Source organism: Calliphora vicina, chromosome 5 (genome assembly GCF_958450345.1).
Source record: "Calliphora vicina chromosome 5, idCalVici1.1, whole genome shotgun sequence".
Lineage (NCBI taxonomy): Eukaryota > Metazoa > Arthropoda > Insecta > Diptera > Calliphoridae > Calliphora > Calliphora vicina.
Window position 1 is genome coordinate 8,418,246 of NC_088784.1, and position 21,286 is coordinate 8,439,531.

General features: G+C 31.2%; 4 protein-coding genes across 4 annotated transcripts; all 4 read right to left on the bottom strand.

Annotated features, from left to right (window-relative positions):
* Positions 1–281: 281 nt before the first annotated feature.
* LOC135960877 (clavesin-2-like) lies at positions 282–1,390 on the bottom strand. Its single transcript, XM_065512276.1, has 3 exons — positions 1,077–1,390; positions 641–1,016; positions 282–577 (listed from the first exon to the last, which is right to left on the bottom strand). Exons 1-3 carry the CDS (start codon positions 1,376–1,378, stop codon positions 320–322), a joined length of 936 nt encoding a protein of 311 aa, XP_065368348.1. The 5' UTR covers positions 1,379–1,390; the 3' UTR covers positions 282–319.
* Positions 1,391–6,948: 5,558 nt separating this feature from the next.
* Positions 6,949–8,326, bottom strand: LOC135959888 (alpha-tocopherol transfer protein-like). The gene is made up of 3 exons (XM_065511012.1): positions 8,025–8,326; positions 7,308–7,683; positions 6,949–7,232 (listed from the first exon to the last, which is right to left on the bottom strand). Exons 1-3 carry the CDS (start codon positions 8,324–8,326, stop codon positions 6,975–6,977), a joined length of 936 nt encoding a protein of 311 aa, XP_065367084.1. The 3' UTR covers positions 6,949–6,974.
* A 4,220-nt stretch (positions 8,327–12,546) lies between these two features.
* LOC135960878 (alpha-tocopherol transfer protein-like) lies at positions 12,547–13,735 on the bottom strand. Its single transcript, XM_065512277.1, has 3 exons — positions 13,401–13,735; positions 12,958–13,330; positions 12,547–12,903 (listed from the first exon to the last, which is right to left on the bottom strand). Exons 1-3 carry the CDS (start codon positions 13,697–13,699, stop codon positions 12,646–12,648), a joined length of 930 nt encoding a protein of 309 aa, XP_065368349.1. The 5' UTR covers positions 13,700–13,735; the 3' UTR covers positions 12,547–12,645.
* Positions 13,736–18,805: 5,070 nt separating this feature from the next.
* LOC135961759 (alpha-tocopherol transfer protein-like) lies at positions 18,806–19,969 on the bottom strand. Its single transcript, XM_065513336.1, has 3 exons — positions 19,668–19,969; positions 19,229–19,601; positions 18,806–19,063 (listed from the first exon to the last, which is right to left on the bottom strand). The coding sequence occupies exons 1-3, from the start codon at positions 19,967–19,969 to the stop codon at positions 18,806–18,808; spliced, it is 933 nt and encodes a 310-aa protein (XP_065369408.1).
* Between the last annotated feature and the right edge of the window lie 1,317 nt (positions 19,970–21,286).

Here is a 21,286-nt window from a genome sequence, read left to right on the forward strand (position 1 = left end):
ATAAAATGTTGACAATCATTAAATAAAGAACAAGTTTAAGTTAATTAATATAAAGTAAATGTAATGCAATATAAAGCTATTAAAAGCTCTGACTAGATAAATTTAGACATTGGTTCTGAATTACAATATTTCAATATTTTCTATTTAATTGTTTATCCCAAGAACCAGACAAGTCACATTTGCACAAACAAATCAGTTATTTAAGCTTTCCAAACAGTTTAATAATATTTATTTTGATACAATTTACCTATAAAATACAATTATTTATAAACAAAGTTTAAACAAGTTATAAAAATAAAGAATACATTTCAAATTATCTTCAATCCACATCTAATTTTCGGAATGAGCCACCCAAACCAAACATACTGTCAAAATCAAGAGGTTTGCCAGGTCTCAATTGTTCATTGGTGCCATAGTTGGCATTTTCCTTAAAATAGTTCTCATATTCCAACCATTTCTGGTCCAGGTCCTTAAAAATTTCTTCCATTGAACCATTCTCGCCACCCAAATGGCAGGGCAAATATTGTTTGGGTATTATTTTATATAAACTTTCATAGTTTTGGCCATTTACAGATATCTTCAAAAAGAAATAAACAATTTTGTAAATATTCATCCGCAAAACAATATTTTCTCTACTTACCCTTTGTCTCAGTTTCTCCGTTAACATTGGTAGTACAATACTCAAGACACTGTGGATAAATGAGGGGGCATTTATAAAGTGAATACCCTTTATACGCAAAGGCAAAGATTTCTCATAAAATTGCACAAGTTTGCGCAGAAATGTGGGGGTATATTTAGCAGCCATATTTAAAGTAATATTATTTAAATCGAATATATAAATAATGCCATTTATGCAGGCATAGGGATCATCCATAATAATAATTTCATGCAAGGCATTTGTCACCCGATACAGTTCATCAAAGTCAACCAGACCTTTGGCCACATCGCCATCAAACTTAATGAACAAGATACGAGCTTCATTATCCTTAAGAGGTCGGGGTAAAGGTCCGCAAAGTCTTAAACACAAAATAAAACCAGTAACAATATTAATTTTTTAAAATATATTTACTACTTACCCATAATTATACATTTTCCTAAATCTAGACTCCTGCACATTGGTGGCATTAAAAAAATCGGGAAATTTCGATTTCAAAGTGAAAAATAAATCAATTTTCTGTTTTGATTTTTCCAAACTGTATTTACAGCCTCTTAAATATTGTATTAAAAATTGTTCTTCCAAGCGAGCATTTAAATGGGGTTGCTGTTCTATCCAAGTTCTCAAGGCCTGTAGGTCACTGGGTATTCTATTTGGTTTTTCTCCCAACTCGGTTTCGGCCACTTTTTGTAATTCAACAGGTAAAGGTTTTATACGAGCCATATTTTGTGAAGCTGTCCCTTAGACGTTAGAGTTTAAACTATTACTGTTTTGAATATCAGTTATCAATAGAGCGGAAGTCAATAAATGGTAATGATGATTAAAGAACAAGTTTGAATTAGAATATAAATAAAATGCTATGTAGTGATTTTAAAAGCTGTGAGTATAACATTGTAAATAACATTTTCTAGTTTAACTAGAGTTTTTTTTTAAAAAAAGATATGTAAATTATTTAGTAATAAAATACATATATTTACATATTTAAATTAATTAGTTCTGTTTGAAAGCATTTAAATTAAGTAAAGACTTTTGCCTTAAGTTAACATTGTTTCAAAACTATTAACAGCAGTTAAATTGTTTTATTATTAATATTCGTTGAGTTAACTAATATACATATTAGAGTGACAATCAGTTGTATGGAAAAAATTTGTTGTTAAAATTTTGAAGAGTGCCGGGTGGAATATTGTGACACTAGTCCTAAAAGTTAAGTGCTGAAAATTTGAGCCAAATCGGGCAACGATTTCTGGACGCGCATCGAGGTCAAAGTTCAGATATATGCAAAATTATACTATTTATATGGAATAAATAGGTGAAACTCGTTAAATTTCTACATTGTTTTCTAGAAATGAATAGATTTATTTATATTAATGAATATTGCATTAAAAAATTTTTTTGGAAGTTAACCCTGCATCTCCTTTGGGTCAAAATGACCCAAAAACTGTATTATCGCCAAAATTCGGAAAAAATGCAAATTTTTCAGATATTTTAAAAATGTTGCTACTAAATAAATACTTTTGCAATTGAATGCAAAAGAAACGAAATGTGTACGTAATTATCGTTGTAATGAGGTAGAAATGACAAAATTTGGTTAAAAAATGTTAAAGTTATTACAAATTCGCCAGACCATTAACATGTTTCAGGCCACTTGATCAAAAAATTTAGGAAAAAAATTAACATATTTCGAGAAAAATTAAAATAAAAGCTCATTTTTACTTACAACATATCCGTATTTACTTGTGTATGAGCTTTTGTCTTCGTAGGATATCGTTAACCTATTCGCAGGTATGGCCAAAAAAAATTATTTTTTTTAACGGCTGTTTCAAATCTCCATTTTCAAATTTTTAAAAATTTTGTTAAACAAATTTCAGAATTTTTTGATCATCACATTGGGATTTATTGAGATCATAATAGGGAATAAAAATATGAAAAAATTATGTCAATACCTCTTACAGTTTTTCCGTACCTGAGATTAAATTTTGCGATTTTCAAGAAAAACTAATTTTTTGTCCATATTTAGGCGAATGAGACCAATTTCCTTAATGTTATAAACTTTAAGTAAAACCTATTCATAATATTATAGTCCTTGTAATTTTAAATATGATCTGAAAGTTTTACTAAAATCGGAAAACGATAACCTTAAATCGTGAAGTTCAAAGGTCAAATTTTTCAATATTTGGAATTTCTAAAGAAAAGATAGCGAAATGTTATATATTTTTGGGCCGATTTTAATGAAACTTGAGCAAAATATACATTGGGGTCTAACATTTACTACAACAGTGCAAAAATGGATTTAGTCCTTTAAGAGCACTTGGGGTCAAAATGGCTGTGTTTTTCGTGATTTTAAAAGTTGAGGGTAATTTGGACCCCAAGTGCTGCTAAGGGTTAATTTCCATTTTTGTGCTGTTATTTTAAATTCTGGACTTTATGCTATACTTTCCTCAAGTTTCATTAAAATCGGGCCAAAAATATATAACATTTCGCTATCTTTTCATTAGAAATTCCACATATTGAAAAATTTGACCTTTGACCTTCACGATTTTAAGGTTATCGTTTTCCGATTTTAGTAAAACTTTCAGACCATAATTAAAATTATCAGGATTATAATATTATGAATAAGTTTTACTTAAAATTTATAACAGTAAGAAAATTGGGCTCATTCGCCTAAATATGGGCAAAAAAAATTTTTTTCTTGAAAATCGCAAAATTTAAATCGCAGGTACGGAAAAACTGTAAGAGGTATTGACATAATTTGTTCATATTTTTATTCCCTATTTTGATCTCAATAAATCCCAATGTGATGATAAAAAAATTCTGAAATTTGTTTAACAAAATTTTTAAAAATTTGAAAATGGAGATTTGAAACAGCCATTAAAAAAATATTTTTTTTTGGCCATACCTGCGAATAGGTTAACGGTATCCTACGAAGACAAAAACTCATACATAAGTAAGTACGGATATATTTGAAATAAAAATTAGCTTTTATTTTAATTTTTCTCAAATATGTTAATTTTTTTTCCTAAATTTTTTGTTCAAGTGGCCTGAAACATGTTAATGGTCTGGCGAATTTGTAATAACTTTAAAATTTTTTAACCAAATTTTGTCATTTATATCTCATCACAACGATACTTACGTACACATTTCGATTCTTTTGCATTCAATTGCAAAAGTATTTATTTAGTAGCAAAATTTTTAAAATATCTGAAAAATTTGCATTTTTTCCGAATTTTGGCGATAATACAGTTTTTGGGTCATTTTGACCCAAAGGAGATGCAGGGTTAACTTCCAAAAAAATTTTTTTAATGTAATATTCATTAATATAAATAAATCTATTCATTTCTAGAAAACAATGTAGAAATTTAACGAGTTTCACCTATTTATTCCATATAAATAGTATAATTTTGCATATATCTGAACTTTGACCTCGATGCGCGTCCAGAAATCGTTGCCCGATTTGGCTCAAATTTTCAGCACTTAACACTTAGGCTTAGTGTCACAATATTCCACCCGGCACTCTTTGAAATATAAAAAAAAAAATCGGCTGTCACTCTAATACAATAATTCGGAACAAATTTATGGTTTATTTGGATTTAAATTAAGGGCCCGATTCAGAAACACGAAAGGAAAACAATTTTCGATTTTTTTTATGAAAATCACTCCGTTTTTAAATAATTTTTGAGTGTTTTTCATACAAAAATTTGAAAATAGTTTTCCTTTCGTGTTTCTGAATCAGGCCGTAAGTCATAGAGAACATAGAGCGGAAACTAGAAAAAAACTCAAACAAAAAAATTACTCAAAAAAGTTACACATACGAGTGTTGTTTTTGTTTTCACATAGTTTTTTTTACTAATACATTCTCACCACATAGGTTTTTGACAACTGAGTTAGGTCTTTGACAGGAGAGTTTCCTATCTATGTGTTTTCTCTATGCCGTAAGTATTTTATTTAATCAAGTCGGGCAAATCGTTCTCGACCTACATATGTTAAAATACAATGAGTGACAATAGAATTGAACTTTTTTAAAAACTATATTCAATAATTTCAGTTTTCAAAAACATAAATTTTTTCCAAATACTTATAAAGGGTGTTTTTTTAGAACTTAAAATTGTAAAAATAACACAAAAAAGCAAATTTTGATCCAATTTTTTTTGTTGGATTTTGATTTTGGACAAATGAACGTCCAATTTTGGTCAACTTTTTCGAGAATTGTTGTCCGATTGTCATTAATAACACGCACAATTCTACCCTCCAAGGCATCAATTGTTGCTGGTTTATCAGCATAAACCAGTGACATCACGTGGCCCACAGGAAATAATCGAGAGGTGTCAAATCGCACGACCTTGGAGGCCAATTGACAGGTCCATTTCTCGAAATTAAGTTATCCCCAAATATTGATTTCAATAAATCGATAATTGCGGTCGCCATCCTGTTGAAACCACGAGCTCCTACATAATTTTTGAAGAAATAGTAAGAGAGCTATATTCGGCTTTGCCGGATCTTATATACCCTTTACCAAATTATACTTCAAAATAAAAATTTTTGGTAAACAAATTATTTTTTTTAATTTTTTTGGAAATTTTTTTTTGAATTCTTATTTGATTTTTTTTTTTTTTTTTTAATTTGAAAAAAAAAAAATTTTTTTTGGTGAAAAAAAAATTTGCGTTAAAAAATATTTTTTTCCGATTTTGGACCATTCTAGATCCAATCGTTGCAATGGACTTTGAAATATCTATAATTAGATATCTATTTTGTCTATATTAATGACTTAGTAATCCAGATATATATCAATTATAGGCCATAAATCGAGGTTGTCCCGATTTTTTCCTTATATCTCAGCCATTTGTGTGCCGATTTTCTCGATTTTAAATAGCAACCGAGCCGGAAGAATTCCCGATATATTGATGTATCTATCAATCATGTTTGTAAGTTATTTGGGGGCTACGGAAAGTTTATTTCAACATACAGACGGATAGACGGACAGACGAACATGGCTATATCGACTTCGCTATCTATAACGACCCCGAATATATATACTCTGTGGGGTCGCAACTGAAAAATGTAGAAATTACAAACGGAATGTCAAAATTTTTTTATACCCTAGCCACTCATGGCGAAGAGTATAAAAAGAGGGAAATAAATCAGTAACTTCTAAACGGTTACTCCGGTTCAAATGAGCAAAGAGGAAGTGTTGTTGATATTAACTTTTGAATTTGGACCTCATGGGCCTACCAGGAGCGGGGCTAAGGGTCCCCAAAGTAGGACACCTCTTGTATGTTAATTTTTTAAAACGATTCTATTTCTACGTTTGTGTTCCAAATTCAAAAAAGTTACCTCTTATAGCTTAGGAGCGGATCCAAATATTTCTCGGACTAGCAGTTTAGAAGTTACAGATTTATTACCCTCTTTTATTTTTTTTCTATAACTGTGTGATGTTCTATAGTTTGGAGATTCCAGCACGACCGAGTGATTACTAGCCAATGAGAGGTATGTACGTGTTTTGCCTGTCGATCGACTTAGAATCTCTTTCTGAGTAGATTAAACGATGTCCGTCCGTCTGGTTGGCTGTCCATGTAAACCTTGTGCGCAGGGTACAGGTCGCAATTTTGAAGATATTTCGATGAAATTTGGTACATATTATTTTTTCGGCTCAAGGACCAAGCCTATTGGCTGAAATCGGTCCATTATTTCACCTAGACCCCATACAAATGTCCTCCCGAAATTGGACTTTATCGGTCATAAATGTTTAATTCAAATATGTATCTCCACAAATTCCGCTCCAAATAAGTTTTATATACACAAAATTCATGTCATCAAATTTTGTTACGATCGGTCCATAATTAGTCATAGCTCCCACTTCATAGACCCGCTTCCGAAAATCACTTTAACGTGTATAATTCGCTTAAAAATTTTGGTACACACACAAAATTCAACATAGTTTACTTTAATATAGACATAAATCACACAACCAAATTTCATGATGATCAGTCCATAATTGGTCATAGCCCCCATATAAGGCCCACTTCCGAAAATCACTCAAAAATATAAATTATTGAAATTTTAAAAGAAAAATGTTTTTGCTCTTTTACTTAGTGTAGGGTATTATATGGTCGGGCTTGACTTCCTCACTTGTTTTTTATTTATTTTGTCCATTTGTGTATCAGTTTATACAAAGACTTTTCCTTAAATTTACGAATAGTTTAAAATAACTTTACATATAATATTTAAAGTGCTTAAATTATAAATTTCCACACTATTTATTATTTACCCATAACATAACAATTAATATGTAATATAAAACAATAATAATTTCATAGACTTTTTCTCAATCTACATCTAATATCCGGAATGAGCCACCCAAACCATAAATACTGTCAAAATCTATGGGTTTGCCAGGTCTCAATAGTTCATGGGTGCCATAGTTAGCATTTTCCTTAAAATAATTCTCATACTCTAACCATTTCTTATCAAAGTCCTTTAAAATTTGTTCTCTTGCACCATTCTCTCCACCTAAATATAAGGGTAAATATTTTTTGGGCACTTTTTCCTCCAAATTATCGTAGGTTTGGCCATAAACAAACATCTGGAAAAGAGGAAAGAGAATTTAGAAAATTTTAATTAAATGATGGTATATTTTCAACATAATTTTCAAACTTACCCTTTGTCTCAGTTTCTCTGACAACAACGGCAGCAAAATACTCAAGACACTGTGAAAAAATCCCGGAGTATTTAACAGGTGAACAGCCTTTATACGTAGCGGTAAAGATTTCTCATAAAATTGCACAATTTTACGCAGAAAAGATGGTGTGAACTGGGAAGCCATACTTATGGAAATATTTTTCATGTCCAGTATATATACAATTCCATTAATACAGGCATAGGGATCATCCATAAGAAAAATTTCGTGCATGGCATTTAGCACACAAAACAAATCCTCTATATCAATTAGACCTTTGGCAATATCGCCTTCGAATTTGAAGAAAAATATACGAGGGCCATTGTCGTTAAGAGGTTGGGGTAAAGGCAAGCCAAAGCTTAAATAAAATATATGAAATCTTAATATGTATTAGGCCTGAGTCATAGAGAAATACTCATAGAACGGAAACAAAAAAAAAATCACAGTGTTTTTTGTTTTCACATAGTTTTTTCACTAATATATTCTCAGCACTTAGGGTTTTCACAACTGAGATAGGTCTTTGACAGGAGAGCTTCCGCTCTATGTATATTTCTCTATGGCTTGAGTCAGAAACACGGACGAAAAATTTATTTAAAACATTTTGTATGAAAATAACTCAGTTTTCAAATATTTTTCTTACAAAATTTTGAAAATAATTTTCGATTCGGGCTTCAAGATTTTTATTTTCTAAATACTTGCCCATAACTATTAATTTTCCTAAATTTAGCCTCATTTACATCCGAAACATTAAACAAATCGGGAAATTTTGATTTCAAGGTGAAAAACAAATCAATTTTGGCTTTAGCCCTTTCCAAACTGTATTTACAGCCGCGCAAATATTGTATTAAAAATTGCTCCTCCAAGCGGGCATTCAAATGGGGTTCCTGTTCTATCCAAGTTCTTAAGGCCTGCAAGTCGTTGGGTATTCTATTGGGTACTTCAGCTAATTCGTTTAGGGCCACTTGTTGCAATTCATTAGATAATGGTTTTATGTGCAGCATATTTGCTAAAAGTGTTTAACACCGTTAAAGTTTAAATAACAACTGTTTTTATTAGAAATTAAATAGCGATTTAAGCAAATAATTATTGAAAATCATTCAAGTAGTTATTATTCTTTGTTCAAGTACAAGATTAATTTCATTATTATTTTTACATAAATAAATACAGACATTCATTTATGACAACCCAGAAGTTTTAGGAGACAGTCCCGAACTAGTGATTTCTCCTATTATTTAGGGTGGGAACTAGTTACTTCAATAGCTACGTGACTAGTTATTTTAACACGTGCATGTCCTAAGCAGGGGGTCAATTGAACGCATTGGATTCACATACTGGTTACAAAGCGTCAGTAACTTTACTAGCTACCTAACTGGTTACTTGATCAGTCATAAACAGTACAATAACCGATTGCTTGTAAACAAACATTCCTCCGACAACTCTTCAATGGATTACTTCTGGAGTGTAAAATAATTACTAGATCGTCACAGTCACCAAAAACAGTTGGGTAGCGTTTGCATTTTCATAATATTAAATGCAAAGTTTAAAAAGATTATTTATGTTATTTTAAATTTGTGTAGACTTTTCCCCACATTTTAGTTGTTTTTCATTAACATCGTTAAAGTAAATTATACATTTGCGGTTAGTTTACATTGTTTTAGTTGATTTATTTTATAAATATGTTATTGAACTTTTCATTGAAATCAACTTGATCCATTTACAATTTTATTGAAATGAAAACTTGTTTCTTCTAAAACAAATCTCTGATTATCTGCTTTAAATAGCAAAGAGTAAAGGAAGCGAATCTAATGTTAGTCATAAATTATAAATATGAGAGATATTTTTAAAATTATCAACTGTTACAGAGAGAGCTTCCTTCCTGTCTTGTTATAAATTAGTGATGTAAAATTATTGTGATTAGTGATGTAAAATCTTTATTATACCCTACACCATAGAGAACATAGAGCGGAAACTAGAAAAAAACTCAAACAAAAAAATTACTCAAAATAATCACACATACGAGCAGGGTTGTCAGATTTTTTTTACCTCCATCGCCAAAAGCTAAACGAAAAATCGCCAAATATCGCCAAAATATATTTTTTTTTAGTTTTATATTGTAAAATACATACATACTAATTTTATGTATTATAAAGTCAATTTATTTCGGTTTAAATCTAGTTATTATTTAGTTATTTATATTAAACTGATATAAAAATATACATTATATTAGAATTAAACTTATTTAACATTTTATCTGTAGGCTCAAATGAATTGCAACAAAATTTATTAACATTCATATAACTTACTATTCTCATCAATGAATCTAAAAGTTCATATTGAAATTCCCTTTCTACGCAAACGTTGCTGGTTGGTAAAATTAAGAACGGCCAATGCTAAGTCTTTAAAGTGAAATGTTCCACCTTCATCTCAATAATTGTAAACTTGTGGCCAAAAATCTAACAAATTTTGTGGGAATTTCACCTTTAAAGATCTGAGTCCAATTTATATATGCTAATTTTGACCATTGGAATTCATATTCCCCTGCAGATACTTTTGGATTGAAAAATAAAGTTAATGAATTTTGAACTATGTACCTAAAATTTTCATTTGAATATTGAAAATTCATTAGCGGTATTCACAATGTAGAGTACTTGGCCTGGTAATGTAGTAAAAAAACACAATATCAAAAAACTAAAAACAAAATACATTAGAAATTGAAATGTTTGTCAATAAATAGCTCTTCTGCTTTTTTATTAGGCCAAGTACTCTACATTGTGAATACCGCTATTATATACTTTAAAAAGAGTTTTAAACGTTTTTTAAGTACAAAAAACAATTTTCTTTTAAAATTTCTACATCATATTCCTCCATTTTTATATTTTGTAATTCCATTTCAAATTCTGTGCCAAAATCAATAGATTCCTGATTCCAAAGAATCCGTCGAATCAATAGTCAATTTTAATGAGCATATTAAGTTATCAATATTTACATTATTACTTAAAAATGACGGCTTAAACATTTTAGAAGAAAAAATTAATATTGTTGAAACTATTTGATCGTGTATGCTACATGCATCCATATTATCAGATTATAAATGATTAATTTTATTAACTACTGGGTTAATAAATATCAACAAAAATAGTTGAAGAAAAACAAATAATTTGTTAAAATATCGCCAAATAAATCGCCAACTATTCTGTAAATCGCCATGTCGCCAATTGGAAATTTTGGTCGCCAAAGGCAATGAAAAATCGCCACGTTTGGCGAGAAATCGCCACATCTGACAGCCCTGCATACGAGTGTTGTTTTTGTTTTCACATAGTTTTTTCTACTAATACATTCTCACCACTTAGGTTTTTGACAACTGAGTTAGGTCTTTGACACGAGAGTTTCCGCTCTATGTCTATTCTCTATGCCCTACACTACCATAGTAGGGAGGGTATTATGCGTTTGTAACACCCAAAAATATTAGTCGAACACCTTAAAGGTCACCGATCGACTCAGAATCACATTCTGAAAAAAGCGTAAACCCAATTTTCAGCAAAGTCTGATCTTACATGACTTTTGTAGCAGCAAACAATGTCAAACAATATTCCTTGGAACTAATGATTTTTCTTTTATATTGACTCCTTCAAAACAAGTTCTATGGAAGTGTAACGGAATAGTTCTTTGATCAATGAATTTTGTTTGAAATTGTCATCCTCGGAACTAGTTCTGTGGAAGTTTTAAGTAACCAACACTCCTTCTTTACAACGATTCTAGAACTAGTTTTCTCATCGATGTTTTTTGTACGAAATGTTTCTCAATAGGAGCTAGTTTCAAGAAACAGTTGAAGAATAACTTACGGACCTGATTTCAGAGTTCATTACTAAATGATTTTTGTTTGAAATAGTCAGCCTGGGAACTTGGTTTTCTGTAGTTATGAAAGCGTATATGGGAACTAGTACCACTTATTTGGAACTGTTCTGAAATCAGTTCTTTAATGAATGATTTTTGTTTGAAATTGTCAATATTGGAACTAGTTCGATAGAAGCTTTATGTAACAAAATATTACTTCTTTAGAACAATTCTAGAACTAGTTTTCTCATCGATGTTTTTTGTACGAAAATTTCTCAATAGAGTCTAGTTTCCAGAAACAGTTGAAGAATAACATACGGACCTAAATTCACCTTCTGTTTTCAGAGTTAATTTTCTGAGAAAGCTTTAAGAAACCGACATTCCTTCTTTATCACGATTCTAGAACTAATTCTTTCATCGAAACTAGTTTCGAGAAGCAGTTAAGGAATAAACTACGGAAGCAAATGTGGAACTGTTCTGAAACCAGTTATTTAATCAATGATTTTTATTTGAAATTGTCAAAACATTTCTTCTTTACAACGGTTTTAGAACTAGGTCTCATCGATGTTTTTTGTCGAAATTATCTTCATTCGAACTAGATTCATGAAAAGTTAAGGACCCATATGAGGTATCAATTTATCAGATATAATCATGAGAACTTTGATATAGAAAATCACCAAAATCGGTCTATTAATGGCTGAAGTATAATCAAAAACCCACGACCAATTTTACACTGATTAATAACAAAAACAAGTAAGAAAGTATGGTCGGTCGGGCGACCATATAATACCCTACACTAAGTAAAAGAGCAAAAACATTTTTCTTTTAAAATTTCAATAATTTATATTTTTGAGTGATTTTCGGATGTGGGCCTTATATGGGGGCTATGACCAATTATGGACCGATCGCCATGAAATTAGGTCGTGTGATTTATGTCTATATGCAAGTTTACTATGTTGAATTTTGTGAATATACCAACATTTTTAAGCGATTTATGCACGTTAAAGTGATTTTCGGAAGCAGGTCTATATGGGAGCTATGACTAAATATGGACCGATCGTAACAAAATTTGGTGACATGAATTTTGTATATATAAAACTTATTTGGAGCGGAATTTGTGGAGATACATATATAAATTAAAAATTTATTACCGATAAAGTCCAATTTCGGAAGGACATTTGTATGGGGGCTAGGTGAAATATTGGACCGATTTCAACCAGTTTCAATAGGCTTGGTCCCTGGGCCGAAAAAATAATATGTACCAAATTTGATCGAAATATCTTCAAAATTGCGACCTGTACTCTGCGCACAAGGTTTACATGGACAGCCAACCAGACGGACGGACGGACATCGTTTAATCGACTCAGAAAGTGATATAAAAAAAATAAACTGTACAAATATTTTACACATTTATTTCAATGTTTTTCAAATAGCAATAATTTACTCTTAAAATGTTAAACTTTAAACAATTGTTATCCACTTCCTTTCAATCCACATTCAATTTACGGAAAGATCCTTCTATGCCAAACATGCTATCAAAATCGATAGCCTTGCCGGGGCGTATACTTTCATCGGTGCCATATTCGGCATTTTTTTTGAAATAATCCCTGTAGTCGTCCAATTTCTTTTCCCATTCAACGGTGAGATCAGCAATACAACCATTTTCGCCGCCATATTCTTTGGGCAAATACTTCAAGGGAATTTCTTTGGTCAGCAAGTCCATTTTGTTGCCATGGACATACAACTGTTAAAAATAAATAATTAGAATATAATTTTCCTAAATTTTAAAATCGTTTACCCTTTGCTGTTGCTTTTCCGACATCATGGGCTTAATCATATTGAAAACTGGCTCAAAACCGGCTGGAGTGTTAATAAAATGTGAGGCTTTGGGTCTGAGAGGCACTGCTTCTTCCGAAAACACTGTCATTTTCTTGGCAACTGAAGGCGTCATTTGGAACATATGAGCCATGGTGGCTTTTTCAAAATCTCCAATAAATACAGCACCATTAATAGTGGCATAATCATCTTCGAGCAAAATAATTTCTTGCAAGGCACAAGCCACCCTCATAACCTCTTCAATGTTATATTTATCGGCGGGATGAAGACCCATGCGCATTATACCAATACGAGGACCATTACCATTCAAAGGTGTAGGCAAATAAGACCAAATGCTTAAGGAGAGAATATTTAATAGTTCATTTACATTCATATAGTAATCATGGTAATAACAACAGCACTTACCCTAAACGAAATATTTCCCTAAACTTGGGATCATCCACATCTGTACAACCGAAAAAATCCGGAAATTTTGTTTTTAATGTATAAAATTTATCTATCTTTGATTTGGCCTTCTCCATGCTGTATTTACAGCCGCGCAGAAAAGCAATCAAAAACTGATCATCTGTATTGGCACTTAAATGTGGCTGTTGTTTAATCCAGGTTTTCAATGCCTCCAAATCGGCTGCAATACGAGCGGGATCTTCACCAATTTCGGCGGCTGCCTTTTGTAAATCCTCAGTTAAGGGTCGTATTTGCGCCATATTGCTTCTAACTATTATCACTTATAAACGTAGACTAAATTAAATTTATTCTTAACATTTTAGTGTTCTATTGATAATTTTATATTTATTCTTGCAATATTATTTGCAAAACATTATCAATATTATTTAGTCGTATCAGATATAAAGTGTCTGATAAGCTAAGTAATGGTAGTAGTATGTCTGTGCACGTACTAGTAAAAGTTGTTGGGTAGTCAGTCCCTTGTTGGGGTGTATTACCTACATATATTTGTGTATCTTTAAGATAAGCTGCTTTTTGAAAAGGTCGTTGTTATGCCAATATCAGTTTTTATTGGTAAGTTAGTAAAGTAAAGTACTTTATAAATTGTTTATTTCTTTGTAATTGTTTTTTATATTCAATATTTTGAAGTATAACTGCAAAGAGTTATATTCGGCATGTTTATCCTTTGGCGACTTTTTTACTTTAGCTGTTTTTCACAAAGGAAGATTTTGAATTTTCGATGTCTATCAAAAAAAATCTGTAAATTGTTATTTGATTTGTTATAACTTTTAAATATTAGAAAGATGGTTTATCAGTTGAAAAACAAAAGTGAAATAAAAAATTTCAAAATTTCAGCAAAATTCGATAAATAACTAGTAAAATATAAACCGATTTTAAACAATTTCTTTTTTTTAGAAAAGAGAAAAAAGAAATTGTTTATATTCATCATATAGGGCATTTAAAATTCGTATTGCTTCCACTTTTATTCCATTTTAAATTTAAGTACATATTTCATCATGTAGGTTTGTTTTTAACAATTGGCAATTTTATGTTCTTATTTTAGTAAGGGAATACTTTAGACTTTATGACTAGATTTTGCAAATCATTTTATAATTACACTTTCCAACAGCATTTTTGGAATAGAAAAGCGACCCTATAATTCGCAAAGGGCATGTTGTGTAGATCATTTTTGTAGAATAAACTTATGGCCCAGCTGGTCTGAATTTTTTTTTTACAGTGGGTAAAATTTTAGTTTTATTATACTAATTGAAAAAAATGTTGTAAGTTAATGTCTGAGAGAATTCTTATTGTCAAAGTTATATTGTATAATTTTATGGGGATCATTTTTGTGGAAGATCTTAATCCTCTATCTCTTCTCTTTTGGGGTAAATTTGACCCTTTTTTTCGAGAAAATCAGAAAAAGTCCTTTCAAAAAGGACATTTAAGGATTAAGATATGTTACGAAACTTTTTGCCGGAAAATTTCAGTGGGGGTCACCAAAGATATCAAAGTTGTAAGTAAAGCTCTTTACGCTTAATTAGCAAAATTGCACGCCACCTCGGGTCTCACATTTTTTTAAAAAATCACAAAAATGATCTACTCAATATGCCCTCTCAGAATTATAGAGTCGCTATTCTGTTCCAAAAATGCTGTTAGACAGTGTTATTAATACTACAACTCGTAAAAAAAACATTTGTTTAGAAAAACCTAAGGCGAGTGTATAAATTAATATGTATGTACCAAACATTTGTAAATTAAACTAAGTATTATAATGAACTACAAAGTGATAATTTGAAATGATTTTCTTTCAAGAAAATCTACTCGATCGATAGTGTGATAGTGGTAAAGTTGGTCCAAAATGTTTAATTCTTTCGGAAGAGGCTAATAATTTTTGCAAATGGCGACAATTGTCTGTTTTGTTTTGATATTTGTGCAGTGATCTTCTAAAAAATACATAATACTCATGACAATTTTTTTACGGAATTCCAAGTTTCATTCACGAAAAGTCGACATAATGCTTGTTTGTGAATCATATGTTTTCGTATCTCAATTTACCCGTGGGTTACAGCGAGGTTTATTCAAGCAAATAAATGAACTGCACAAAATGTTCGCTCCACAACGAAAATTTTGATTGATACGTTTCCAAGTAACCTAATAAATGACTCTTTTAAACGATTTTTAAAGTATTCAGTCTATATAAAAAAACAACTAAATCTGAAAGCTCACAAAGAGAATATCCAACAAGAGAGCGTGAAGCTATCGCCGGGTTTTTAATAAACTACATTTTTTGTAGTGAAAACTTGATTTTCAGTGAATACTCGGTTTTTTAGTGAATTCTCGGTTTTTTGAGTGACAACTCGATTTTTAATGAAAACTCTACTTTTCAGTGAATACTCGGTTTTTTTTAGTGAATTCTCGGTTGCTTGAGTGAAAATTATGTTTTTTCAGTGCGATGTTTTTTAGGGTCTAGTGAAAAGGTTATAGTGAATTCTCGGGTTTTCAGTGCAAAATAGTTTTTTTTAGTGAAAAGATTTTTATTTCGTGAAAAACAGTTTTTAGTAAAAAAAGGGTCTAGTTATAAAAACAATTTTAAGTGAAACAAGTAAGGGAGCTATATTCGGCTGTGCCGAATCTAATATAACTTTCTCCAAATTATATTTTAAAATAAAAATTTTAAATATTTTTAGGTAAACAAATGTTATTTTTTTCAAATTGTTTTTTAATTTTTATTATAAATTTTGCGACTTTTTTTTCAAAATTGTTTTTTAAATTTTAAAAATTTTTTTTTTTAATATTTTATTTTTTATTTAATGAAAAAAATTTATGGCAAAAAATATTTTTTCCGATTTTGACCCATTGTAGGTCCAAATTACAATGAATAGATATAAACAGCTGATTATCAGAAACCTGTGTCGAACACTTTTATCGGCGGCGGAGACTTGTGGAAAATGGTATGGCGGTTTTGCTTAATTTTTCGAGACTAGAACTTTTTGACTGCGATTCTTGGTGTTGGCTCCCGAATATTATCAGCGACTCGACGACTCGGCGTATGCGGCTAGTAGGGATTCGGCGCAGGTCTCTGCTGGTTGGTTACGACAGCACAATAAACATAGCTTACAGAGTAGTAATAGTTTACGACATTTTTTGCTTGAATAGCAACAATAACAATTTTAAACCATTGTGAAATATTATAACATTATGACAATATGATATGATAAATGACTTTGAGAATTGACCAATTGTCTATATTATATAAATATTATCATAGTAATCCATATACATATAGGTCAAAAGTCGAGGTTGTCCTGAAAAAATCACGTCTACCTCAATTTGTTACTTATTTTTGGATCTATATCTGGATTACTAAGTCATTAATATATACAACATTGATATCTAATGATAGACATTTTAAAGACCTTTTAAAACTACCGACAATGGGTCAAAATCAGTTATTTTTGAACAAATTTATTCCTAGAGAAAACGATTTCTTGATTAATAAATTGTTTGCTTATAAATTAGACATTTATGGAACGATTCGACTGATTCTTTTAACACATTTTCTAAAATGGAACTTATTTTTTTTTTTAAATTTTACGCTTTTGAACATATTTGGTCAATTCACAAGGTCTCTTATCAGTCTTATCAGTCTTATTGTCATAATGTCCTAATATATCACCCCTCGGTAGCTCGGCTTAACCGACTCTTAGGCATTCGGCACAGGTCTCTGCTGGTTGGTTACGACAACACAATGAACATAGCATACAGAGTAGTATTATTTTAGGACATTTGTTGCTTGAAATACAATGAGAACCATTGTGAAATATGAGGACATTAGACAATATGACATGATAAGAGACCTTGTGAATTGACCAATTGTATTTGTAATGATGTATTTAACATGTCAACAGATGTTTCAACAGATGGTTGATGGATAAGGACAGGGCACACTTAGAAAGGTGACTGCGTTGAAACAGCTGATTATTTTTTTTATTCAGTTTGAATTGTCAATTCACTTGTGGTTGTTGTGGGGAAAACTACAACAAACCCAAAAGCAAAAACAACAACAGGCAACTTTGACAGTTCACCTACTTTTTAACAAAAACAAAGTACCTGTTGTTATACCCTTCACCACCATAGTGGGGAGGGTATTGTGCGTTTGTGCAGATGTTTGTAACGCCCAAAAGTATTAGTCTAACACCCACCTTAAAGTATACCGATCGACTTAGAATCACTTTCTGAGTCGATTAAACGATGTCCGTCCGTCGGTCTGGTCGGCTGGCTGGCTGGCTGTCCTTGTAAACCTTGTGCGCAGAGTACAGGTCGCAATTTTGAAGATATTTCGATAAAATTTGGTACATGTTATTTTTTCGTCCCAAGGACCAAGCCTATTGAAACTGGCTGAAATCGGTCCATTATTTCACCTAGCCCCCATACAAATGTCCTCTCGAAATTGGACTTTATCGGTCATAAATATTTAATTTATAAATGTATCTCCACAAATTGCGCTCCAAATAAGTTTTATATATACAAAATTCATGTCACTAAATTTTGTTACGATCGGTCCACAATTAGTCATAGCTCCCATATAGACTCACTTCCGAAAATCACTTTAACGTGCATAAATCGCTTAAAAATGTTGGTATACACAACATAGTTAACTTTAATATAGACATAAATCACACGACCTAATTTCATGGTGATCGGTCCATAATTGGGCATAGCCCCCATATAAGGCCCACTTCCGAAAATAACTCAAAAATATAAATTATTGAAATTTTAACAGAAAATGCTTTTGCTCTTTTACTTAGTGTAGGGTATTAATGGTCGGGCTTGACCGACCATACTTCCTTACTTGTTTTTTTTTTTAAATTTACGCTTTCGGACATTTTTTTATTAATAATGTATTAAACATGTCCGTTATTATGTGAGGGGTTGGGAAAGTAGTTTTCAACAGATGGTTGATGGATAAGTATCCTGAGCATATTTAAAGACATTTATTTTTATTTTATTGAGTCGATTTTAAAATACCCGCTCAAGTAAACATTGAGTACAGATCAAATGTTTAAGATAATTGTAACAAATCTGGTACATTAGCTTATTTTATTACCAGGACAAAATCTATTTAAATAGGGTATGGTCGGAGCAGATATCAAAATATCAATAAATTACATGACAAACAAATTTCCTGGAGATCGGTCAATTAGTTGCCAATGCTTCATATATTAGACCTACGCGGCCAGAAATTGACAAGTCAACAATTGACTTTGAGAATCGGTCCACAATTTGCCTTAAGTCCCATATTAGGCCTTCATCAAAAATAATTTTAATAATTTCGTTAGTTGTTTTAATATATATTTTTCATATTTTCAATCAACATTCAATTTTCTAAAAGAACCCTCAATACCAAACATACTATCAAAATCAATGGCCTTGCCGACACGCAACTTTTCATCGGTACCATAATCAGCATTCTTTTTAAAATAGTCTCTATAGTCCTCCAATTTCTTTTCCCATGCCGCATTGATTTCCTCAAAAGAACCATTTTCGCCGCCATATTCTTTGGGCAAATATTTAAGGGGAATTTGTTGGGTCAATGAATCCAGTTTATGGCCATGGACGTATAACTAAATATAAAAACAACATTAAAATTTAATTAATTGAAAACAAAATAAATAATTCGAAAGAAAACTGAGTAAAAAAATTATGAAAACGATTTAGTTTTTCAAATTCTTTGGAAATGATTTTTTATTAAATTGGAAAAATTGGTTAATTATTTCTCTTAAACTCACCCGATTTTGTTGCTTCTGTGACAACATGGGTTTCACCATATTGAATACCGTCTCAAAACCACTGGGCGTATTAATAAAGTGAGAGGATTTGGGTCTTAGCGGCACCGCTTCTTCGGAAAACACTGCCATTTTTTTCATTACCGCCGGGGTCATTTGAAACATATGAGCCATGCTGGCCTTTTCAAAGTCTCCTATAAATACCACACCATTAATGGTGGCATAATCATCGTCCAGCATTAGCACCTCTTGTACAGCATTAGCTACACCCATGATTTCTTCAACGGAATATTTATCGGCTGAATATAAACCACTGCGCATTACACAAATCCTAGGGCCAGTCTCATTTAAGGGGGTGGGCAAATAAACCCACATTCTATTTTTTTTAAAAAAAAAAATAAACATTACAAAATTTTGTTTTAATGCAAGTTTTTTAACTTACCCCATTTTATAGATCTCCTTAAATCTAGCACTATCTATATCGTTTACCCCAAACATTTCCGGAAATTTTGTTTTCAAGGTAAAGAACTTATCGATTTTTGATTTCGCTCTTTCCAAACTATATTTACAGCCTCTGAGAAAAGCCATTAAAAATTGATCATCAGTATTGGCTTTGAGATGCGGTTGCTGTTTTATCCAGGTTTTAAGTGCCTCTAAATCTGCAACAATGCGAGCAGGATCTTCGTCCAATTGTTCGTCGGCAGCCTTTTGTAAATGTTCATTTAAGGGTCTTATTTGGGCCATGTTTTAAATACTGCTACTTTTATTAAACTAAAAATGGTTTTGTGTAAGAATTACTATTAGGCTGTTTGGCTAAAGAAAGTAAATCTTATCGGTTTAAACATATTAAAGAAATATTATTAGATTAAATATAGTTTTTGTGTTGTTAAGTTTAAAATACAAAGGGTGTTTTGAATAGTGAGGTACATTTTGAAACTATCTAGGGAAAAAGAAATATGTATAATTTATTTATAGACAATTCAAGAAGTACCATTCGAAAAAGTGCAAAAAATGCTTAAAATCGTACCAAACTGTTTATCGCGATTTGGATTTATCTACATTTTTAAACTATCCAGTGAAAAAAAGATTGAAATAATTCGTAGTTCCAAAGAAATGAAAGTGTTGGCAAAAACAGGACTTCATCAATATTATAGACAATTCAAAAAGTATCTTTCGAAAAAGTACAAAATTTGTTTAAAAAAAAGTAATCCAGTTCCCACTTACACGCTGTTAGTTAATGTTTGTCTTAATAACTTTGAATAAAACGTATTTCCCCCCGTATTTTGGCTACTTTTTTCCTCCACTGGGATGATTATTTATTTAAATAGTGAAGTGTTTACCCCTTAAGGTGTGAAATTTCCAAAAAGTACCCAGCTTAAATATGGTGTTTTTTGTTAAGTAAAGAATGCGATGCAAAATGTATTGCTATGTTCACTGGTTACAAAGATAAATAGGGAGGCAAAAAAGTACCAAAATACAGTTTTTACTCATTTTCTCTCCTAAAAGATTTGAATTTCCAAAAAGTACCAACTACGGTTTACGCTTTATTAAATGAATGAAGACACTCTTTAATTATTTTTTGTATCTGTATTAGTTTTCTCCGATTTGTCCCTTAAAATGCTTGAACAGTTCAAATTTCCTTATACGGTTCGAATTTCCACCTATCTTTACTAGTGTTATCCCATAATATGTTTGAATTTCCAAAAGTGCCAAACACCTTTTTGGCTCTTTTTTTTAAGGATTTCTATTCCCTTCTTCATAATTTTTATATTTTCCATTTGCTACCCCATAAAATATATATTCTGTATCGTTATACATAGCGAATCCGATTTAGATATGTCCGTCTGTGTGTTGAAATCAACCTAGTTCGGTTTCGGAAAATCGGCCCACAAATGTCCGAAACTTCACCATGAGTTTGGCAAGGGATATATAAGTTTGTCATTCCGTTTGTAATTTCTAAATTATTCATTTGCGACCCCACAAAGAATATATATACTGGATCGTTATAGATAGTTAAGTCGATATAGTCATGTCCGTTTGTCCGTCTGTATGTTGAAATCA

What these genes read in the sequence shown, in the direction of transcription:
- LOC135960877 (XM_065512276.1), bottom strand. Translation starts at nt 1,378, where the DNA reads ATGGCTCGTATAAAACCTTTACCTGTTGAATTACAAAAAGTGGCCGAA. An exon ending in AGGAAAATGTATAATTATGG is followed by an intron (nt 1,017 to 1,076) that starts GTAAGTAGTAAA and finishes TTTGTGTTTAAG; the next exon opens with ACTTTGCGGACCTTTACCCC. An exon ending in CGGAGAAACTGAGACAAAGG is followed by an intron (nt 578 to 640) that starts GTAAGTAGAGAA and finishes TTCTTTTTGAAG; the next exon opens with ATATCTGTAAATGGCCAAAA.
- LOC135959888 (XM_065511012.1), bottom strand. Translation starts at nt 8,326, where the DNA reads ATGCTGCACATAAAACCATTATCTAATGAATTGCAACAAGTGGCCCTA. An exon ending in AGGAAAATTAATAGTTATGG is followed by an intron (nt 7,684 to 8,024) that starts GCAAGTATTTAG and finishes ATTTTATTTAAG; the next exon opens with CTTTGGCTTGCCTTTACCCC. An exon ending in CAGAGAAACTGAGACAAAGG is followed by an intron (nt 7,233 to 7,307) that starts GTAAGTTTGAAA and finishes CCTCTTTTCCAG; the next exon opens with ATGTTTGTTTATGGCCAAAC.
- LOC135960878 (XM_065512277.1), bottom strand. Translation starts at nt 13,699, where the DNA reads ATGGCGCAAATACGACCCTTAACTGAGGATTTACAAAAGGCAGCCGCC. An exon ending in AGGGAAATATTTCGTTTAGG is followed by an intron (nt 13,331 to 13,400) that starts GTAAGTGCTGTT and finishes TCTCTCCTTAAG; the next exon opens with CATTTGGTCTTATTTGCCTA. An exon ending in CGGAAAAGCAACAGCAAAGG is followed by an intron (nt 12,904 to 12,957) that starts GTAAACGATTTT and finishes TATTTTTAACAG; the next exon opens with TTGTATGTCCATGGCAACAA.
- LOC135961759 (XM_065513336.1), bottom strand. Translation starts at nt 19,969, where the DNA reads ATGGCCCAAATAAGACCCTTAAATGAACATTTACAAAAGGCTGCCGAC. An exon ending in AAGGAGATCTATAAAATGGG is followed by an intron (nt 19,602 to 19,667) that starts GTAAGTTAAAAA and finishes TAAAAAAAATAG; the next exon opens with AATGTGGGTTTATTTGCCCA. An exon ending in CACAGAAGCAACAAAATCGG is followed by an intron (nt 19,064 to 19,228) that starts GTGAGTTTAAGA and finishes TTTTATATTTAG; the next exon opens with TTATACGTCCATGGCCATAA.